Source organism: Oratosquilla oratoria, chromosome 28, assembly GCF_046742065.1.
Source record: "Oratosquilla oratoria isolate Oo_2021 chromosome 28, ASM4674206v1, whole genome shotgun sequence".
NCBI lineage: Eukaryota > Metazoa > Arthropoda > Malacostraca > Stomatopoda > Squillidae > Oratosquilla > Oratosquilla oratoria.
Genome location: NC_134804.1, coordinates 45,024,534 through 45,047,441, shown reverse-complemented (window position 1 = coordinate 45,047,441; position 22,908 = coordinate 45,024,534). Strand labels below are relative to the sequence as shown.

Here is a 22,908-nt window from a genome sequence, read left to right as displayed (position 1 = left end):
CGGAGGTGGAATGATGATAATAGTAAAGGATGCATTGAGATGGAATTGGTGGAAGTGGAGGGTGTGACCAAAATAATAAACATAAAAAACAAACAAAAAAACAAAAACGAAGAGGATGGAACCAGAGACATACCTGTGGCATACCACCATCCCCCAACACATGATCGTGGAATGAAGTAGAATGAACAAACTATACAACTGAGCAATTAAAAGAGTTTATTGAGAAGAGTGGAAATGTTACTCTTATGGGCGACTTCAACTGTAGAGAGGTAATTTGGAAAGAATGGGCAACAGAGGCAATGAGGAATCTTGAGGCACTATATTACTGAACATAGCAGTGAACTATATAATGACCCACTGGGTGAAGGAACCAACACGATATAGACACCAACAAACCCGCAAGACTGAACGTGATAAAAAAAAAATACAAAGGAAACTTGTTTAAAAGACGTGCCGAAACAGAGCTTTCCACATAGAAGTGTAGACTTGTTGAACGAGTTGGATGAAGATATAACCCAAGCGAACACCATGAATTTAAAGCAAGGTTTGATAAATGGAGGAAAAGAGAAGGGATACAGGAACTAATACAGATACAGAAACTAATGTGGTTTTTGTTTTGAGCGTATCAAACTTGCTTCATGCACAATGAAAATGAGAGCTAAACAGAACTTTAATTTAAATTTGTTAACTAATGTTAGGAAGAGACTAGAGATCAGTCAAAAGAGACTTCGGGCCCGTTTTCTATACACCCTCGTGTTGTGTTTTGCCTTGTCTTTCATATTTGTTGACCTTCCACTTGGGTCTTGGCTTCATATTAGATTATATGACACCTCTGAATTCCCTTCCAATCATTTCACACCTCGTTTATCCATATTCACACGTACAATGACCCCCACAGCCTTCATACCTCTCCATGATTCTTAGTGATTATTGCGTCTGCTTGTTCGGCAGGTCTTTTCTACGCGTGTGAGATTGTCAGCGCGTTAGAGTATCTTCACTCCCTCAGCGTGGTTTATCGGGATCTCAAACCGGAGAATTTGCTTCTGGATCGTGACGGACACCTCAAGATCACAGACTTCGGGTTCGCCAAGAAGCTCACTGACAGGTAATACCCGTGTTTTTTTTCATTAGAATTAAGCGTTTCTTTGAGGGGTTGTTTTGGTGGTGTTGTTGCTGTGTAATGAATCTTCTCGACCGTGTGATAGACGAAAAAAATAAATCTACTGGAAAATAAAAACAAAGTCCTGGAAGAATTGAAACCGAAATGGAGGCACGACCCACTTTTCATGCAAACGATTGTGCCATGTAATTGCACGGGAAGAATATGTCGAAAACCAACGCTTCCATCTTTGGGGATAATACGACACTGAAGATATGTGCCATAGAAGTGGTCAAAGAAAGAATTAATGAGGGCAATAGGATTGTTTATTTATGTATCTAGTTATTTATTTATAGGCACCTTCTTAAGGCATTTATAAGGTAGATAATAGAAATGAGGTTATGATTAAAGCCCCCCTGAAAAAAAATAGCAGAATAAGATGGAAAAGATGAGGTTTGTGTTCAGGGTGGTTGGGAATATGGCTAAGGCCATTTCATGTAATTAATGTTAGAAAACTTGAAAGTCTGTTTACCAGTTGGGTCAATAAAAAAGAAATAAAGTCAAATATAGTAGTGAGTAATAAAGTATATCATTACAGGAGTTTCAGAAAAAGGGAGGGAAATACAGAGGAACCTTGGTTCACGAATGCCTCCCTTCACGAATAATCCAGCTCTTATACAAACATTTGTCATAGAAATTGTCTTAGTTCATGAAGCACTTCCCAGAATATGAATAGCTTTGATAGAATGAGTATGCATCATGTGCAGGGACCGAAGATATTATGAGCACTTCATTTCACAAACATGTGTTTGTCCCAGAAATTGCCCTGATGATGAAACTTTGCTTGGAGGACAAACAGATTGTGTAAATATGAAAGCATCTCACATGTGGTTCAAGCAGTGCAGAAAACAATGGGAGCAGTCAGTTTGTGCTTGTATCCCTTTAAATGAACATCTGTACTCGAATTCTCTATGAATAGTTGATTATATTATTGTTATTATTATTAGTAGTAGTATATTTATATTATCTGTATGTATATATGTATATATATATATATATATATATATATATATATATATATATATATGTGTGTGTGTATGTATATATGTATGTACAGTATATGTATATATATATATACGTGTATATATATATATATATATATGTATATATATATATATATGTGTATATATATATATATATATATATATATATATATATATATATATATATATATATATATATATATATATGCTAATAAGAACACGGGTACGTGTGTTCACTTATGCAAAGTAGACCACTTGGAAAAAGAAACTAACGAAGCAGAGCGCTTTCGTATATTACATCTTCAGTGCAACAAGTACTTGTTGCACTGAAGATGTAATATACGAAAGCGCTCTGCTTCGTTAGTTTCTTTTTCCAAGTGGTCTACTTTGCATATATATATATATATATATTTACCCTTTTCTTTTTTCCTTTCTTCATGTGTGTGTGTGCATCTGACCCAGGGCAGTGTGCAGGATACAGGGATGACTCATCATCCATGAGGATCTAAGATGAGAGGGAGGAAAGGGTGGTGGATGGGAGTGGAATGAGTGGGAATGAAATGGGTTGGAGTTGGTATATGCCTTTTGACTTTGGCTACTTCCCGGGTAAGGGGGGAGGAAAAGCCCTTGTTGTGTAAATAGATATTGTGTGTGTGTGTGTTTATATACAGTATATAACCAGTGGTGGTATTCAGCCGGTTTTTACCAGTTCGTATGAACCTGTTCTTGGAATTTCATGAGTTATGTGAACTGGTTATTAAAAAAGCAACTTATACAGGTTATAATAAAGCTTGAGTAATATCTGTATGCTCCTGGCCTAGTGAGAGAACCATGGCTCCCAAGAAAGTTCTTTTTCATGAGTCTAAGATGAAAATTGTCAGGATTTTGATTGATCAAGAGATCATTGTTAAACATAAAGACAGCTCATGTGTAGCTGACCTCGGAAAAATATATGGAAAGTCACTGTCTACAATGAAGACAGTCCTGAGTAAGGAGGAGGAGATTAATAACGTTGATGTGGCAAAAGATGTAACATTATCCATGAAGAAAAGAACACAAGGAAGATGTCCCTTCTGCTTTAATTAAGCAAATGTGTGCAATCTGGGAAGACCCACAAAGTTTTCCTGAAAAAGTGCTATCCAAACATATCTATTGCAGCAACTTGGCAATGATATTTATGGCAATGTATGTCATACTCAGTAAATTTTAAAATACAGGTAATATATATATATATATATATATATATATATATATATATATATATATATATATATATATATTTCTTTCTTTTTCTTTTTCTTTTCTTTTCTTTGTAAAGTAACCAAGGGACCCACAAACAGGTGCTTACAAAGAGATTTTGAAAAGAGAATACCCAGCAAATTTACTTGATATATTCATGGAGTTTCCTGAGCAATAACTCCTCTCTTTCACCCCCACATCCTCCTAACCATCTTCTACTGGTATATGCCAACACGAGTTCTCAATAAGGAGAAAATGGAGTTCAGTGCTCATTTATTCCAGTCTTGGACGGATCAGGGTTTCAACGAGTTTTTTGATCATCTCTTCATCTATATAATAAAAAGCCAATTTAATCTTCTGCAGTAGTCTGTACATCTGTCCCACAATCCTACTGATGTGTCTATCAGGTAACAGGTTTTTTTTTATCAACACTCCTAATGTGTTCTTCACTTTTGCTTTTTCTTACGAGTTTTCTTCCCAAGGAATATTCTGAGGATGGTCTTTTGCTGCTATTACCCATTTGTGTCATCATCAAAATAATGTGTTACACTTATTTGATTCCTACAATTTTTCTTTGTTTCAATTTTTTTTTCCCAATATGTATATTACCCCTTTCTTTTGTATATCCATTCAACAGAACTTGGACATTATGTGGGACACCTGAATACCTAGCACCAGAGATAATCCAGAGTAAAGGTCATAACAAAGCTGTCGACTGGTGGGCACTCGGTAGGTATTTCAAGACTATCATCATATCTGCAAAAATTCTTCAAAGATTGGTAAGAAGGCAAAAATAAAAAAAAATGTTAAAAATGAGATAAGAGACAGAAACCATAAGGCCTTTTCCTCCTTATAAGGGCCGGGGCCAAGGCAAAATATACACCCCCCCCACCCTGCACTTCCTGATCTTATACCAAATTATCGTAGTCATTGTTCCTATAGTTAAAATTTCCTATGATCATAAAAGTTTTTGTACTGCAATGCCTTGCAAATTTGTCAACAGGTGTTCAGTCTGTTCCATACTCGGGTTAAGAGGACTATAGAGAGCCCCAATAATAGGTTTCCCCATCATACCTATAATCTCCACCCAAATTGATTCTGTGCTCACCCCATCCTTAATTTAGTTGTTGATAATGCATTTAGCTGTGTTTTTAATGAAAAGTGCAGAGGAGAATGACCAAAATGTTACAAGGGCTTAAGAATTTACCATACAAAGACAGACGTAGACACCTGAACTTACATTATCTGGAAAGATGAAGAGTGTAGGTTCATCTGATAATTATTCAGATAGGTTAAGGGCTATAACAAGAGTAAGGTCATCATATTAAGACAGCAGGGTAGGATTTATAGTAATGGATTTGAATTAGACAAATTTAATTTAGAATGGAAATAAGCAAGAACTGGTTTACTAGTAGAGTGGTAAGTAAATGGGACTTGGTAACCATGTAGTAAGCGCTGAAACAATTGGTTGTTTTAAGAGGAGATTAGATAAATTTATGGATAGGGATGATAGATGGTAATGGGCATGGAACTGCCCAATGTATGCCTTGTGGTCTATTGCAGTCTTCTAAGTGAACAGTAAAGGCGGAAGTATTGCACTCTAAGAGACTCCATTGTATATTCATTGTGTATCTGAGATATGGTTGCTCTGGGTTACTCTGCATTGTCTTTCTATTCCAAAGTTGATTAAATACTTTGTTATTGTTATGGATATCTGTATTCATGATCTTTTTGGATATTACATGTCTGGGGACCTTGTTGAAAGCTTTTTTATATCTATAACAACCATAACTGTTATGAACATTTCAGTTAACATAAGGGTCATTGAGATGGATTAAGCTTGTATATAGGGACCCATATATATATATATATATATATATATATATATATATATATATATATATATGTATATATATATATATACATATAAATTTATATATATACATGTATATATATACATACATATATATATATATATATATATATATATATATGTATATATATATATATATACACACACACACACACACATATATATATATATATATATATATGTGTATATACATACAAACATACATACACACAAACAAAAGAAGTGTGTATCAAGAATTAAAAGTGTATGGCTGGAGCAGACATGAGTTCAAAAAAGTTACAAGGACTCTTATATGACTTAATGTAGAAAAGAAGAATGATACAGGAATAACTTTAGTTCTTTTTGCCATAATTTGGAAAATACTCATGTTATATTTTTTCAGGTATTCTCATCTATGAAATGCTGGCAGGATACCCTCCTTTCTTTGATGACAACCCTTTTGGAATCTATGAAAAAATCCTAGGGGGTCGAATGGAGTGGCCACGGCCTATGGACCCTGTTGCAAAAGATTTGATCAAGAAACTTCTCACCCAAGACAGAACCAAGAGGTTGGGTAACATGAAGGTATGTTCTTGGAAAGTTGTGTCAGTGCTCGACAAGTCATGGTTATTGTTTATATTATGAATCCTTCAACATAGTGATGTACTCTATAGATTTTGTCCTGATTTGTAAGAACAGGCAGTTTTACTTAGCCTTGGGCAGCTTCTGACCTGAAAGGTACCTCCATCAATTAAGATCCTCCTTTAGGGCAGTGCGTGCCCCCATAGCTGAATAGATCTCATGTCTTGAGCCAAAAAATAAATCTATAAAGTACCTCATCATATTGAGGTTAGTAGGGGAAAAAAAAGGTACTCTTGACTGGTGCAGTAATGACATTAATAATGTACATGTACATATACCAGAAATCTTCTTTCCCTTATGGGTGTGGTGTCCAAATTAAAGCTTACACCCATCCTACAACCATTGTACTCTTTCTTTCCTTATTCTTTAGTCATTCTGTCTATATGCCCAAACCATCTCTGCATTTTTTAATCAACCATATCTCCCAGCTCCCTTTCCACCCCTGCTTTTCATCCTTGTAACCTCTGCCATACTTCTTAGACAATTCATCACAAATATGTTTTAACTTCTTCTTTTTTTTTCTGCATTCTTCACATTCAAAGTCTCAGCTCCTTACAGTGTCATGAGATTATATGTTTGTGGTAGAGCTTATGTAAGGGTAGGAAATGGAGACAGTGGTTTGGAGTGAAATGAGGACTACAACAGGGTTGTGTTGTGTCATTATGGCTGTTCAATATGTATGTGGATTGGGTGGTGGGGAAGGTAAATGTGAAAGTGCCAGGCAGGGGTTTGGAAGTAGTAAGAATAGAGGGAAGTGAGAAGTGAGCCAGTTGTTGTTTGTGGGTGACACTGTGCTTGTAGCTGAGTCAGAAGTTTGAAGTAATTAATGGCAGTATTGTGGAAGGTATGTGAGAAGATAGAGCTAAAAATAAATATGGGTTGAAGTAAGATATCTACAAGGGGTAAGAGTGGTAATGGGTTGGTCTATACACTCGCAGTCCACCTGTCCAGTTGCCGGACAACATCAGGACTGTGCAGGCCAAACTGAGTGTGTATAGTCCCCTATGTAATGAAGTGGTTGGGATAAACCAGTTACAACTGTCAGGCCCTACTGTGGAGGTGCTGTCTTCTCCATCAAACACCTACCCCACCTTTTATATGTTCTCCTCCTTCCCTCCTTCACACTGCATTTTGCTTCCAGCTTCCTTATTCAGTATCTCTCATATGCTTCCTTTTTTCCTCATTGAAGCTAATCTTCATGTGCTTGCTTCCTTTCCTCCACTACTGCCTTCTCTTCAACCCACAATTTGTTCCCTCTCCTTTTCCATCCCATCTACCTCCTCCCAAATATTGTTTTTGTTGATAACCATTATTAATGGTACAAGAAATGAAAACAGTTGAAAAAGCAGATACATATGGGTTGCATGGCTTTTAAGAAAATGTAAAAAGAAAGTCTTCACCTCCAAAGAAGGTGATGAGGGTATAACAAGGGATGATGATATATGGGAAGTGTTGCTCATATAACTGTCATTTATTTTTCAGAATGGGGCTGAGGACGTAAAAAGACACCGATTCTTTAAGAATATTGACTGGGATGATGTTTATGATAAGAAACTAAAGGTAATTCACCATTATGTTGTAGTACAATTAAGTTTCCAGACTTTGTATAAGCATATAATTCTTTTAATAAGTTTATGTAGATCATTTCATACTTGCAAGCATTTGCTGAACAGCATTCCATTAAATCTAGGTTTTGGGGAGTTAGCAAAAGTGTGATGATTCAATGTGAAAAACATTTGTTATTGATGAAAATCATAAATTTCTATATCCCACAGCCTCCAATTGTGCCCAAAGTCAATTTTGATGGTGACACTCGGAACTTCGATGACTATCCAGAAAATAATTGGCGGTCAACTGCATCTGTATCAGAAACAGATTGTGCTGCCTTCAATGACTTTTAGAAAAATTATTAAACAGTGTGATAGTGTGCATTGTGATGTAGATTTTTTAGTTGTGGTGGTGTTCTTGTTTTTCAGTTTAGAGTAAGTGTGTTGTGAATTGAAGCTCTGATGTTGTGGTAGCCATAGATACAATTGAAAGATGATTTGAAAGTAAGGCAGAACAGGAATGATACAAAGGTTCCATAAATGCAACAAATGTTGTATTTACTCTTACATATAAGAATGATTGCTCTGGGCGTCACAGCTATATTGATAAACTGAAGGCAATGCAAAGTTTCAAGGCTTCTCAAACATACATAATTTGTTTTGGTTTATGTCTGCCACATTGTGCCATTACTATGGATGTCTTTATCTTTTTGTATATCCAAGACATTTCTTCTGATCAGGATGTAAACACAAGCTATTATGAACTGGAAACAAAATGCGTGCTATTTTGTTAACTGCAATACACAGCTAGAAGTACTTGGCAGCATTGCCATTGTGTGGTAACCCATTTCTTTTGTAAACAAAAATGTGGGAAAGTATGGTTATTTGTTGTTTATGGTGTTTATGCACTACATTCTCTGCCCACACAATGCTATCGATATACCGTATTATCCATCTGATATGAATTACAGCGCAGATATATCTCATGTATATAAACATATGGACACATAAAGATATTTAGATTACATTATTATAAAATTCAGTCATCAATTAACTTAAATTAAGAAATGATAGAAATTGTATGCCCAGTTGTGTTAGTGTCATTCACAGTGTAGAGCAGCTAATGTAAAGGAACAAATAGCAGCTCAATTACCATCATCACAGTGTCAGCTTAACAGTGGCCATAGAAATACATGCTTGTCATTGTATACTGAGAGATTGTTATCCTCTTCCACCATGTCTATTGCAATGCTTAGTATTAATTCTATGTATTCTAGTGGTCCCAACATGAAAGAAAAAAAATCAGAAAAATAGAGAAAATACAAAGGGTGACAACCAAATTGGTCCCCAGAGTAGCTGATAGATAATACAAGAGGAAGTCTAGACAAGTGGGGATTGCTCACAATGGAAAAAAGAAGAGGAAGGTGTCATAATTTCTGTCTTTAAAACTATGAAAGGTGTGCAGAAAATTGATAAAAAAGATTTGTTAGTTTGGGACAAAAGAACATCAAAAGGACATAACAGAAAACTTAAGAAGATAGAATGTTTGAAAAGACATTAAGAAATAAAAATTACTTTGATTTGTGGAATGAATTAGAAGAGACACTATGCAGACAACATAATTTAATAAAGATTAATCATTGGAAACCAGCTAGACAAAGGCAGGACTCTACAAGCATAGTTCTTATATTGTATGTTATAATTAAGTAAATACTAATGGTGTCTATGGAACAAAGTTGAGCACTTGTTTGTGTGTTGACATGTTATCAGTGAGCTTTTTCATTTTACTTGAGTCATCTCTAAGGAATTGTGATGCTAGTTGTTGTGAGGATTTCACAGCAACTGATGCTTTGCCTCGTGGTGAAATTAGTACCACATAGGATGGTAAACAGAACTTAACGTTTTATCAGCAGGAAGAGAAACCACACAAATGATATGCATATTTGTAATACCACTATAAGCATTCAAATCTGCTATGCAAGGGGGAAAAAAAAGTTGTGTCATTCTTGGCACTTTTGTGTATCCTAGGTAGTGTAAATACTGCAAATTAAACAACGAATATTTCATGCAGTCATTTTGTTATAGAACATTATTCATCATACTGCACTGTATATAGTCATTTATTTGTACTTACATAATCTAATCCTTACATGAATAGTATCTGTGAAGATTTTTTTTTTCAGATAGTTTACATCAATTCAGCTATTCCTCTTAGATTTAATAAATACTGAATACAAGCAATAAAAATAGTTATTTTTGCATGAGTATTTTTGAATATTTTGACAAAAGAAAACAGGAGTATTGATTGATTAATCATATTGTACACACAGAATAAACATGTTTTTTTTATAATACAACTAACACGTCACTCAAATATGAATACACTATAGAGGCATCAGTCTAACATGCTTATTTATTGTCATGTTTTGTTTATACCAATCTATATATCTATCTGTACATTACAGTACAATCAGTCAATCGTTGCCTCAAGTTTCACTAAGTGGAAAACCCACAGCACCACAGTGGCTGGCAACAGTCCCCAGAACCTCCCACAGATCTCTCTGGGAATCAATTTTGGATTGTTGTCTGTGTTGTATTAGTGTGGAATTGTTTCTATGTCACTGGCTGAAAGTATGGTATGGGAGTAGTCACTGGTGGTCAGCTCTCCATGTGTGAAAAAGTGCAAGAAATACAGATGAAGTTGATAAAGAGATCCTGGGGCCAGTACAGAGACCAAGTGTGTAATGGAGGTGAGGAGATTGACTAGTTTTGAAAATGGGCAGGTTTGCTCTCCATCTAGTATATACAGGTCTGTCTATCCATCTAATACCAAGGGCTTCTTCCCTCTTATAAGGGAGGTAGCCAGTCTAGGCACGTACCCATCCCTACCCATTCCATTCCTATCCACCATCCTTTGTTTCCCTCTCATCTTAGCTCCTCATGGATGAAGGGTCATCCCTGTCTCCTGCCCACTTCCCAGGTCATAAACAATGCAGCATGACACAGCACAACCACAGCAGGGCCACTTCACTTACAGAGTGATCCTCCCTCCTTGTCTCCTCGAGCGGAAAATAAAGAAGACAGGGAGAAATCTGTTTGGACCACATCAAAATATCTTCCACACACAACCACTCTCCCCTATCCCCCACCTCTCCCTTCCCTGCTCAACAGACATTCCCCTCTTGCTCAAAGCCCCTTTCACTCCATCCATCTCATCTCATCTCATCCTTGGTTGTCCCCTTATGTTCTGCCTCCACTTTCCACACTCTTTACTTATCTTAATTCACTCATTCTTTCCTTGTGCCCATGCCATCATATAACTCTCTCATTAGAACCTTTCATTCATTAAAAATCAAGGGATTAATGACAGGTATCAACATGTAATAATTTATTATATGCAGATACCTGTAATAAGGATGCTTGTTGAGTGGGTTAGGGCATTGCTAGTTGTGACAGTGATGGCAGTTTGAGCCCTGCATGGGGCGAGTTGGACCAAGGGGATGGTTCATTAAATTCCATGCCACAAAGTTTCCTGTAAAGGGGGAGTTCATGATATTAAACTGAATCAATCACCTGTAATTAATCCTATGTTGATTCTTAATGTCAGGGATTTGACATGCAGACTGAAGGTCATATGATTATCAAATATGAGGCCCAGATTTTTAGGGTTCTTTTTCCAATGGAAGGGTTTGGCTGTTCAATTTCACTGTTGGGTGATTTTTTCATTCATGGTTTTCTGGAGTAATATTACTGATGATTTCTTGGGTGAGACATCCATTCTGTTATTTTTGAGCCATTGTTCTAGTTTGTCTTAATATTCTTGGATGTTCTTAGCTGCTATTTTGTATTTACTTTGCTGGGTTATTATTGTTGGGTCATGTGTGTAGATAAGTGCTTTGTTATGTTCTAGATCTGATGTTGGGAGGTTACTTGTAAAGTGGTTGAATAGTGTAGATGAGAGTATGGCTCTTTGTGGGATTCCATTGTACAGTCTTTTTGTCTTAGAAATTTTGTTTATGTCTACTTCTACCATAACCATCCTTTCTGCAAGAGAAATTTTGGGCAGTTTTATTCAATTGAAGAAATCATTCATTCAGAATGGTAAAAACCTAGCTTGTTTATTCCAATGCACTACTTTGTCTTACACATGAGAGAAACTATTGCCTTGATTTTCATTAACTGAAGAACCCGTAGCCCCACCGTGGCTGGCAATGCACTTTGGGTCCTCACACAGATTTGTCTAGAAAGAAACTTTGAAGTTACCTGTATTGTATTGGTGTGGAATAGTTTCTATGTTATTGACTGAAAGTAGTAGAAGGAGAACAGTCATCTGCTGCCAGCTTCCTGGGTATGCAAAATGAAAGAAATATAGCTGAAGTTGAAAGAAAGATCTTGGGCCCACTCTGGAAACTGAGGGTCAGCCACTCAGGGCTGACTCAATGACCATGGCTCCTTTCCTGTATATTACAATTTGGTAAATATGGGTCCTGATGGAAGTGGGGGTGAGGGTGTTGACAGGTTTTGAAAATGGACAGCTTTGAAGTTCATCTTGCAACCTCATGCAGTTGCCCATCTAGTTTCGGCTACATGATGTTAAGCTGAGGGATACCTCTCACAGTGAAACAATTACCTCACTAGATATTTATTTTCTACATTTTTTTTTTTTTTTTTTTCTTATAAGAGGGCTGGATGAATCAAAATGTACACCCACTTCGTATTCATCTTACACCCAACCAAATCCTTCCCATGTTAGCACCTCATGGACATAGCATCATTCCTGGCCCCAGACACACCGCTTGGGTCAAAGGCAGTGTATCAAGAAATAGCAGCAGTATATCTTTTTTTAATGCCATTATCATTACATTTAAGTATTTCTTTGGTATGATATAATTAGGTTGCTTCCCAAATCTTTTGTGCTGAACATGCACATGGTATTATGTTAAACACCATACTGTGTGTACTGTACTATGTACAATTTTTCAGCCTATAAATAATGTACACATTGTACATTAACACAGTTGTTCCTAACATTTTTCCTTGGGTTATTCATATAAATGAAGAAGGTGCTGAGTAATTTGATGAAAAAAAAAGTGTTTACATACAAACAAAAGTGCTTTCTTTCACCATAACTTGCCCAGCACCTTCTTCAACTATATGAATAACTCGAGGTAAATTGTGATAATTATGATGAGAATTATCATTTTGTTTTCCTACTGAATGGGTTTGAAGGTGTACAGTGAAGGTGTCTTTAATTATTTAATCATAAAGGTCATTGTTTTATGTAGCATAGTTATATATTTCATTGTATATGATTTGTTGGTTTTTATCAGATTGTCATGCATGCATGTTGTACACTTTTGAGTTACTACTTATAATTTTCTGTGTTATATTGTCACAATATCTAGATTCTATAGCAATTATTATATTTAACTTTTACTATTGAAGAAATTGTGGTAGAGAATGGTAATAAATGGAAAAATTTGAAGTCGGTGTCCATTATGACAAAACACACTACATCATTTTTCTTGATATGCTTGCATGAAACTGGTTGTTAGATGATTTGAGAATTAGGAGTTGGAAAACAAAGATTTAATAAAAAAAAAAAAAAAAATCATGTTCCCTTTAAAACTGAAGGTATGCAAATTCATATCAGATCTCAAAGTAAGGAAAGAATTTTTTTTTTTTATAAGTCTACATGAACAAATATTGAATCATATCTATTTCATATTTCAAAGTGAAAATCATTAATATTTATTTTCATCCTCTGAATTGATAGAAGTTTTCTTTGTATGAAATGAAATTATAGAAACAAATGCTTGGGTTTAGAAATGAGGAACTAAATGGTCTACTTAGGTTTTTGATATGAATGGTGTGCATGTAATTGTCAGTCTTTTTGTAAAAAACATTGCTATTTTAGGAGTTTATTTGTAATGAATATTCTTTCTCAGTGCAAACCACAGTTATTTGAGGTATTATAGCCACCTTTTTATGCACATAATATCTCTGTATCATGAATATAGTGCAAGAAAGACAAATGATTAGCACTTTCCATACCAGGTATTTTGTTCATCACTGTGGCATCCACCGACAAGTGAAAGGGTCATAGATTTTGTATATTGATTCCCTTTGTTACAGGGCAACACTTTTTCTACTATTCAGGGTACCACCTATTTCATTCATATCCATGGTACCTTTGGACAGTAAGGGAGTTAAAAAGAAACTGTGTTTTAGGGTAACGTAGGGGCTAGTTGTATATGGGGGCCACACCCACAGTTGCTCCTGAGAAAAAACCATCACTCGTATAATAACATCACTCTCTGAGGAAGATCAAGATGCCCCAGAACACTACTATTTTGATTTGACACCTTTTTCATTGTGGTTACCAGATAAGATTTTTATTTTTTTGAAAGTCCGATGTAATTTTTTTGGTTACTAATATAGCGTCCCATGATTGTGAATATGTCGTGATTTCATTTGGTACACATTTGAATGGTGAGAATAGTCATGTTAATGTGGTTCTGAGTGAAAACAGTGGCAAAACAAACAAAAATGGGTCCTTGAAGTGTGAAGGAAAAAGTGTTTGTTGTTGGGGGCCACGGGTATGAGGATGACCTATACAAGTGTTTTTTTTTTTTTTTTCAAAATAAGTGATAAAACATCACAAAATTGTGTATTTATTGAGTTAATGATGAAATAACATACCACATGGACAATGGTGCTGGAGATTTTATATTTTTCATATATATGTTGCTTAGTTCAGTGAAATTACATTTTACACACAACATAAGGTGTCAGTTAAACAGTGCATGTCACACCAAGTATGGGTCACCCCTATTTAGGCGGCAACCCACACAAAATAGATAATATTTTCAAATCCTCAAAAAATATACATGTCCTAACTGGGAAACTTTGAGGTGGGCGCCACATTTGGCTAAATAATTGAAGTTGATTTTGCACCCATTGTGATTTCTCTCAGCTGAAAAATTGAATTTTAAGAAATATTTTTCCACAAATAGTACGATTCACCCCAACATTACCCAATGTCCGAAAGCTGGAAATCATAAATCATAAGTAATGGCCAAGGAGGTAGAGATTATGCCCACATTGTTTCTGTATAGTATTTTAATGAATATTGGCACTTATTTGACAGTGATTGTTAACAAGAACTTTTACCCAGAAATCAAGGCAATTCAAGTGAAGAGGGTTTGCTTTTCTTGAGGCTGTTTGTGACAAGTGAAACAGGGCTGCCACAGGCACTGTACAGTCATATTTGCAAATATCTGTTATATTCTCATTCGTTAGTGTTAAACAATTGTATATAGATTATCTCCAGAGTCAGGAGGTACAAAGTGCCAATTATTGCTAGTATTTAATGTATGAAGGAAGAAATACAATGAGGATTTTGTCATCCCATTTCATAGAAAATCGGTGCATGCTTGTGCAAAGGTATGTAGTTAATACTAAGTAAATTTGATATTTATGGAAGCATAGTTTCCAGTAACTATTAGTATGAATGCACATCAAACTTCAGTATATATATATATGTATATTCACATTACCATTTATATTGGTTTGCCATGGTAGGCTGGTTGAATTAGTCTTATAAAAAGTTTTATTGTGAATGTATTTGAAAAATGGAACAAAGAAATTAAGTTGTAAAGTAATTGTTAAGGTGTAGATCTCTGCAAAGGTTTCAGTTTTTACCATTTGCTTATAAATTAAAGCAATTATTATATGATATTTATTTTATCAAGTACAAAGAAATTCCTGTGTGTGTGTCCCTTTCGTCAGACAAGAGGTCATGTATGACACTCCACATGTGTAATCTTTTAAAAGAGCTTTAGAAATCCAACTCTATCCTTAAGATTGAAAATGGATATCTAGAAATTGTGTGATGGTTTAGAACATAGCAGCATAACATAACATGGTTTGATTTTATTTTTTATTTGGTTTAATGCCACAGGCTCCCATTCTGAGAGAGGGCTGGAATAGTGGCTCCTTACAAAGGACTTTTTGAAGCAGGGAATTTAATGTAGTTTGCTCTTACCATCAATTCGCATTGCCACCAAGCAGCTTTGAACTGCCTCCACTCATGACGTCATGCCAAATTAGTGATGCTCTAAATTGTTTGGCCAGGAAGCATTCCTAATACAACACAAGATGACAGATATGACAATACCTCACATAAAGAGACAAGAAGTCACATGAGCCACACAATATTAGGGTCATCCAGTAATAAAGTTACAAAGTGAAATAGTATGACATACTTACATGAACTTACCTATTGTGAGCTCTTTACAGAAAAAAGCAGATGGAGAGAGATCTTGGGCCTCATCTGAAAACTGAGTGTCAGCCTCATAAAGGTTTCATTTCTGGATGGAGATGGTCCTATCTAATGTTCATCTTGTAGACAATTTCGTGTGTCCGGTGTTCATCTTTGGTCACCCCCCCTCCTTTTTCTTTTTCACCATCTTTCCATACTTTATATTTTTAACTAAATTTGGTATACAGGAGACAAGTACGAGCCCCTTGAGGCCACAACTCTGGGTGGAGATGGGTGAGGGGACTTGGTCTTGTATCCAATAGTAAATTTGAATAGCCAGTCCTTCCATCAGACAAGAACAGGATAGTTCTCAAACCAGCCCCACATAACATATCCACACAAAAACACATACATGCTCAGATCACAAAACAAGCACTCCATGACCAACCACCAAATTCTTTACTCCACCAAACTCCCCCAGATATCTGCTCTACAAAGAACTCCCTTACAGGATAGGCAAGGACCACGTTAGCATATGTACATTCAGACCACCATCCAACTTTAAAATTATATCAACACATAGCCATAGATGCAATCACTGCATAGAAGACATTGAACACCTCATCTTACATTACCCTACTCTAGCCTCACTACAGCGGTCCGGGTTCGAATCCTGCCCAGGGCTGAAATAATTTCAGTATCGCTGTGCTTCGAGTCATTACTCCAACTCTCGTGGTTAGGGAGTTGGGGGTGTGTGTGCATGTAAGGTCACAGCATTACCCATAGATCGGTCATATGAGCTCTGAGCTCTCTTCCGGGAGGGAAATAGCTGTCGATCATGAGTCCAACACATGATCCAAAGACCATGGTGAATATATGTTCTTTGAGTGACTTGTGGGCCAATGAAGTGGCTCTTACCAGTTGCTTGGGAGCTGTGGGTCTTCTGCAAGAGTTGTGGGGCAACAGATTAATTGATAGTATAAAGAAAAGGGGTTATGCTCATGGGGTCCTGTCTCTTAACCTTCAATTATCATACCTTACTTAAGGTTCATGTATGGTTCTAGTCTGTATTATATCTTCCCCTAGGCTATTCCAGAAGTTTAGGTATCTGCATGAGAAACTGTCTTTTTCTCATAATTTAGAAAAGTGATCTTTGTTTAGTTTGTGACTATGACCTCTCAATGCCCTTCAATCCCAGATCAAGAAGTTATCTTGTACCTTTGTCCATCCCCAACAGTGCTCTGAATACCAAATCAAGTACCCTTTTCTCTCCAGCCTTTTAATATTGGCAGCCTTCCAGCATTTTTTTCTTATGATTGATTTACTTGCAAGGATGGGAATTGTCTTCATCACTGCTTATTGTATTCTCTGGATCTTGTTCATATCTCACTTTGTGTGGGGACCATACTTCTATTGTATACTCTTGTCTTCAATAGACTAGGGTCTCTGATTTTATTTATCATCTCTTAACCCATATAGTGAAAAGCCACATTTGTTTCTCAACAGACCATATGTCTCCCCTTACTGATATGTCAGGTGACACACAAATTATCCTGTATCCACATTCCCACCCAGATCTTCCTCTTCATTTGCCTTTGTAATTTTCTTACTTCCCATCGAGTAATTTAATGATGGTCTCTTTGAGCTAGTGTCCATTTCTACTTGTTCTTTACATTTCCTGGCACTGAAATTCATATGCGACTCTTGGCTCCAGTTGTATGGGTGTCTACCTCTTTTTGTGACTCCCTACGGTCCCCTTATTTCTCGCACTTCTCATGATCTTCTACAAACATGATTGCATAACTTGTTATGCCTTCTATCCTATTATTTATGTAGATAAGTAACATTGCAGGAGCTGTGTGCTTTTTGACTTGACTACCTCCCTTATAAGGAAAAAAAAAAATTGGTATATAGATTAATCCATTAATTCCAACAGTACTTACATATGGTGGTCCCAAAAGACAGATATTGTAAAGAATTATTTACCTGTTGTTCATCTTCAAATAGAACCTTTGGAATACCCCAAGGAACAATTTGCTCACCTGTATTATTCAGCTTCTTCACAAGTGATCACCCAACACCAGATCCAGAACATAACACCAAAGAACTCACAGATGGGCTGACAATGGTATATATTTTGACATGGCATCTGCAGAATAGCTGTTAAGAACACCCAAACTAAAATGGTACATACATATACCAAAGGCTTTTTTCCCCCTTATAAGGGAGGTAGCCAAAAAACAAAGGCACAAAACCACTCCCACTGCTTCCATCCCCACCACATTCCACTATCCTCCACCCTCTTCCTCCCCTCTTATCTTGGCACCTCCTGGATGATGGGTCCTCCCTGCATCTAACACATTGCCCTGGGTCAGAAACAGTGGCATAGAAACAATCGGATGGAGGCCTCCCTACAGAAACTGCCAGTAACATTACTCCGGACAACTATGAATCAAAGAAATATCTAATAATGAAATTACAAAAACACATGCAAAGATCATAGACCAATTACTCCAGAACTGACCACCAAACATACTATTCTACCAAATTCTTCTAGACAGTAGCTCCACAGAATAATAAAACAAAAAAACAAAACGGAGAGGCAAGAACTACACTAGCACACAACTGTGCTAGTCACCATCCAGCACTATGACAGTACCAACACAGAATAGGCCTGGCCACAGAAACAAACTGCCTCAGATGCAACCATCACACAATAGGTGCCAGACACCTCATCTTATACTGCCCTGCCATACCTCCAGACACCAATACAATATTTCTAACTTGAGTGACTTAAGGGCGAATCCAGTGGCCATTTCCAGTTACCTGGAGCCTATGGGTCTCCTGTAAGAGACATCTAGGTCAATGGATTGATTATCTTAAAATTCCACTGATAACTATCTAGCACTGTTTTCAGATTGGTCCAATATCTCTTCATCAATTCTATCTTTTCTTAACTTTTTCATACAAGGAGAGCAAACAACTGGTGAACCCCCCCTACCAGCCAGTGACATTGAAATAGACCTACATAATAGACAAAGGTCTAACATTTCTTCATAGAAATCTATGGAACATTCAAGGACCATTACTAGCTACTGTGGGTCTGCAATTTTCAAGTTAATTAAATTTGAGGCAACAGTTATCACCATTATCATCTTCTGGAAAATCAGAGATTGAGGCCTGTTGTGTTGCACCTGCAAATGGGTTCTCTCTCTCTCTCTCTCTCTCTCAAAGTCAGCACCCCTAGTACCTGCCTTCCCACACCTCCTATTGGTCAGAGACACAGAAACCAACCCAGGCCCATACACATGCCCTACATGTTAAAAAAAAAAAAAAATGCACTCAGATTTATCATATATAACAAATGCCACTTAGTTCCACCTCACATGAGGAAATGGGAAATCTTTTTTGATATTTACAACCTGGGAGTGAACAAACGTGTGGCAAAGATGGTGGAAGGAAGGAGCAGAAACAAGACTGGTTTAATAATAAGTGTGAGATTGAAAAAAAATAAATAAATAAATAAACAGGGACATAGCTTGGGGAAAATGAAAGAAGAGAAGAAGCAATAACACAAAAGAAGCTTGCAAACAAATTAGAAATGACTGTACAAGAATCTGCAAAGAGAGTAATTTTGAAAGTGGTGTAGGTAAATACAGCTATAAACCAAAATTGTTGTACAGGTCTATTGATGATAAATTGAGACACAGGAAAGTGATGACCAAGCTAATTGTGGTTAGTGAGATTTCTGAAGAGGCTACAGCTCAGGCAGAAATAATGAAAGTTTCCAATCGGTCTTCAAAAAGGAGAGCAGTTTTTTAGAGGAAAGTGAGGGGAGCAAGAAACTGGATCTTGAAAATATAAATGTAGAAGTGAGGGAAATACTCAGTCTCTTAGGATCATTGGATGTGACACAAAGTTCAGAACCTGACAGGATCTCAAACTGGATACCTAAAAGATTTCAAGGAACAACTGGTGGACAAGATTTAACCTTAATGTATGTTCATTAAAAGAAGGCATAGTGCTGGTATGACCAACCAACACAATAGTGAAATTATGTGAAAAGATTGTGAAAGGTTGATGAACCAAATATCTTGTAAAGAATAAATTTTTTGCAGACAATCAGTTTGATTTCAGATCTGGAAGGTCATGTGAGTCAAACCTTTTAAGCTTTCACTTGAGTGATTGATGTGCTGCTGGAGAGGGTTGGGTGGACTGTGTACCTAGATCTAGAGAAGGCATTTGATAAAGTATCTGACAGTCAACTTATGTGGAAATTGGAGCATGTTAGAGGACTAACTCAAACTACGTGAATGGATGAAGTATTTTTTGAAGGGAAGATATATGAGGACAATAGTTAGGGATAAGATTTCAGGATGGAGAGCAGTAATGAGCAGATTTCCACAAGGTTCAGTGTTTGCACAAATAATGTTTCTTGTCTATGTCAATGACATAATGAAAGGTACAAGCTATGACAACATGATAGCAGATGATGCAGAAATCATGAGAACAGTGAAAAGTGAAAAATTAAGGTAACTGTATACTATTGGAACAAGATAGACAATATTTTTGCTTGAAGCCAAGAATGGAAAATTAATCTCGATATAAAAAAAATGCAAAGTACCGTAAATGAGTAATGACTGCAAAAGACCATCTTTAAATTTTTCCTTGGGAAGCGAACCTTTTACAAAAGCAAAAGAGATGAAAGATTAGGGAGTGTTGATAAAAGACAATCTGTCACCTGACAGACACATCAGCAGGATTGTGGGAGAGGCATACAGACTACTGCAGAAGATTAATGTGGCTTTTCACTATATGGATGAAGAGAAGATGGAAAAAACATTGCAACCCTGATCCGTCCAAGATGAGAATATGCATTACTGGTATAGTCCCCACACAGAGTGAAAGGTATAAGTAAGATTGAGAGAATATAATAGCAGGAACCAAGCTGTTTCCCAGCCTGGCGGATAACCTGTATGAAGAAAGACTAAAAGCACTGGGTCTGCCAACTTTGAAAGATTGAAGAGAAAGAGGTGATACGATTACAGTATTCAGGTCACTGGAAGGGATAGACTACATTGAAAAGAGATCTATGGATTAGGGATAGTAGGGTTTTAAGAAGTTATGTGAACATGTTAAGTAAAACTGCATGTCTAAATGAAATGAAGAAGTACAGTTTTCCTCGTAGATGTAAAAGTATGAAAATATAGCCTAAGCTCAAACAATATCTAAGTATGATAATTGGAAATCAAGAATATAGAATAAGTTAGAACTGTACATGAAATTGAGGCTAGGTATGAAAAATTGAGAGTAGGAGATGGGACCCAGTGAGCATTGCTCGTTTCTTGTATACAGTACAACCTCTCATTAACGGACATTAATTAGTTGTGTTTGCAGTGTTTTCGGCGTTTTTGGTGCTGTTTAGTGCATGCAATCACTATGCCACCCAAAAACCACTCCAAATCAACGGATTATTCACATCAACAGACACCATTACCCCCTTTTAGTCCATTAATGAGAGGTAGTACTGTACTACAATTAGGTAAATACACCATCCAACACAAACCATTAAACAAAGAACTACTACTGCAAACATCACACAACATCACATGCACCCAAAAGCACACCAACACAAAAAGATATTCTAAACATACAACAGATAAACAGTAATAGAATCACTAGTCTAATAAACAGCAGACAGAAAGAAAACTGGAAAACTGGAAAAATAAAAGACATGGGAAAACAAGTGACAAAGAGTTGTGGAAAACAGTAAAAATCACCAAAAACTCAAAATTAAATCAAACCACACATGAAGCAGTTGAAACAACCTAAGGGAAAATCTATCTACATACCAAGGGCTTTTTCCCCCTTATTAAGGAGGTGCCAAGTCAAAAAGCAAGTACTCACTCTCATCCATTTAATTCCCGCCACTCTTTCCTCCCTCTCATTTTAGCTCCTCATGGATGACAGGTCATCCCTGTACTTTCACACAAGTAAGGCCACTACACATAATCAGTGACCCCCTCCCCTTCCATCCTCTCATGCAGAAAAAGGACAGGGAGAAATCCCTCCTGGCTGCATCAAAATATCTTTCTCACATAACCACTCCCTACTACCCCTCCCCATCCCCTCACATCCTTGCATCATAGTATCATCTATACATGGCCATTCTCCACTCATCCCTATCTCCTGCCTTCTCCCTTCCTTGCTCAATAGACATTCCCCTCTTGATCAAAGCCCCTTTCACCCCACCATCCATTTTATCCTCGATCACCCCTCAAGTTCACCATTTCCACCTCTGCTTTCCAGACCTCTTTTTACTAATCTTTCTTCACTTATTCTTTCCATGTATCCAATATCCTTTCATCAGCCCTATCTGCCATCTCCTTTTCAACCCTCACACTCCTCCTCTCATTTTTCACTCTATCCAACCTTGTAACCCTTACCATACTTCTCATACATTTCTTCCCAAACACATTTAAACTTTTCTTCTCTGTTAAATTCCAAGTCTCCATCCTATACAGTGTCATTGGCACAATCACTCCTTCATATAATCTCCTTTACATCCATTCCCAATTGCTTATTTCTTATGACACTTTTTAATCCCCCAAAGCATTTACTTGTTTCCCTCAATCTACAATTTACCTCCACCTCCACTCCTACCTATCCTGCCACATGTGACCCCAAATACCTAAAACTATCCACTTCCTCTAACCATTTGCCTTTAAGACTTACTTCCAACTCACTGCCATCTTCTTTCCTTGTACAACTCATCACCTTACTTTTACCCACATTTACCTTCACCTTTCTCCTATTACATAACTTTCCAAACTCCATCACTAACTCCCTTAATCACCTCTCTGACCTTGCCACAAGCACAATGTCACCACCAAACAACAACTGGCTCACCTCCCACTTTTCTCTATTTTCTTTAACCATCTCATCTCCTGCCCATTAACCCTCCTATTTGCCTTCTGCACCACCCCACCCATATACACATTGAACAGCCACAGTGACATGACACATCCTGATGCAGCCCCACCTTTGCCTCAGACCATTTGTTCTCTCCATTTCCAATTCTAACACAGGCTCTACCTCGCTTATAAAAATATTGGCTAACCTGAACAGCTTTCTCCCAATCCTATATATCTACAAAACTCCCCACAGTGCCTATCTGTCTAGCCTGTCATAATCCTTTTCCTAATCCATAAAGGCCCAAAAAA

The 22,908-nt window shown here is 36.9% G+C and overlaps 1 protein-coding gene across 1 annotated transcript in view; it reads left to right on the top strand.

Moving 5' to 3' along the window:
• Pka-C3 (Protein kinase, cAMP-dependent, catalytic subunit 3) overlaps window positions 1-15,153 on the top strand; it is an 18,360-nt gene extending 3,207 nt beyond the window's left edge. Inside the window, exons 2-6 of the mRNA XM_076211374.1 lie at window positions 952-1,105; window positions 4,019-4,110; window positions 5,637-5,818; window positions 7,358-7,435; window positions 7,651-15,153. Of these exons, the coding sequence (XP_076067489.1) occupies window positions 952-1,105; window positions 4,019-4,110; window positions 5,637-5,818; window positions 7,358-7,435; window positions 7,651-7,776 (632 nt within the window). The 3' untranslated portion in view covers window positions 7,777-15,153. The remainder of the gene's footprint in view (window positions 1-951; window positions 1,106-4,018; window positions 4,111-5,636; window positions 5,819-7,357; window positions 7,436-7,650) is intronic.
• Window positions 15,154-22,908: the final 7,755 nt, after the last annotated feature.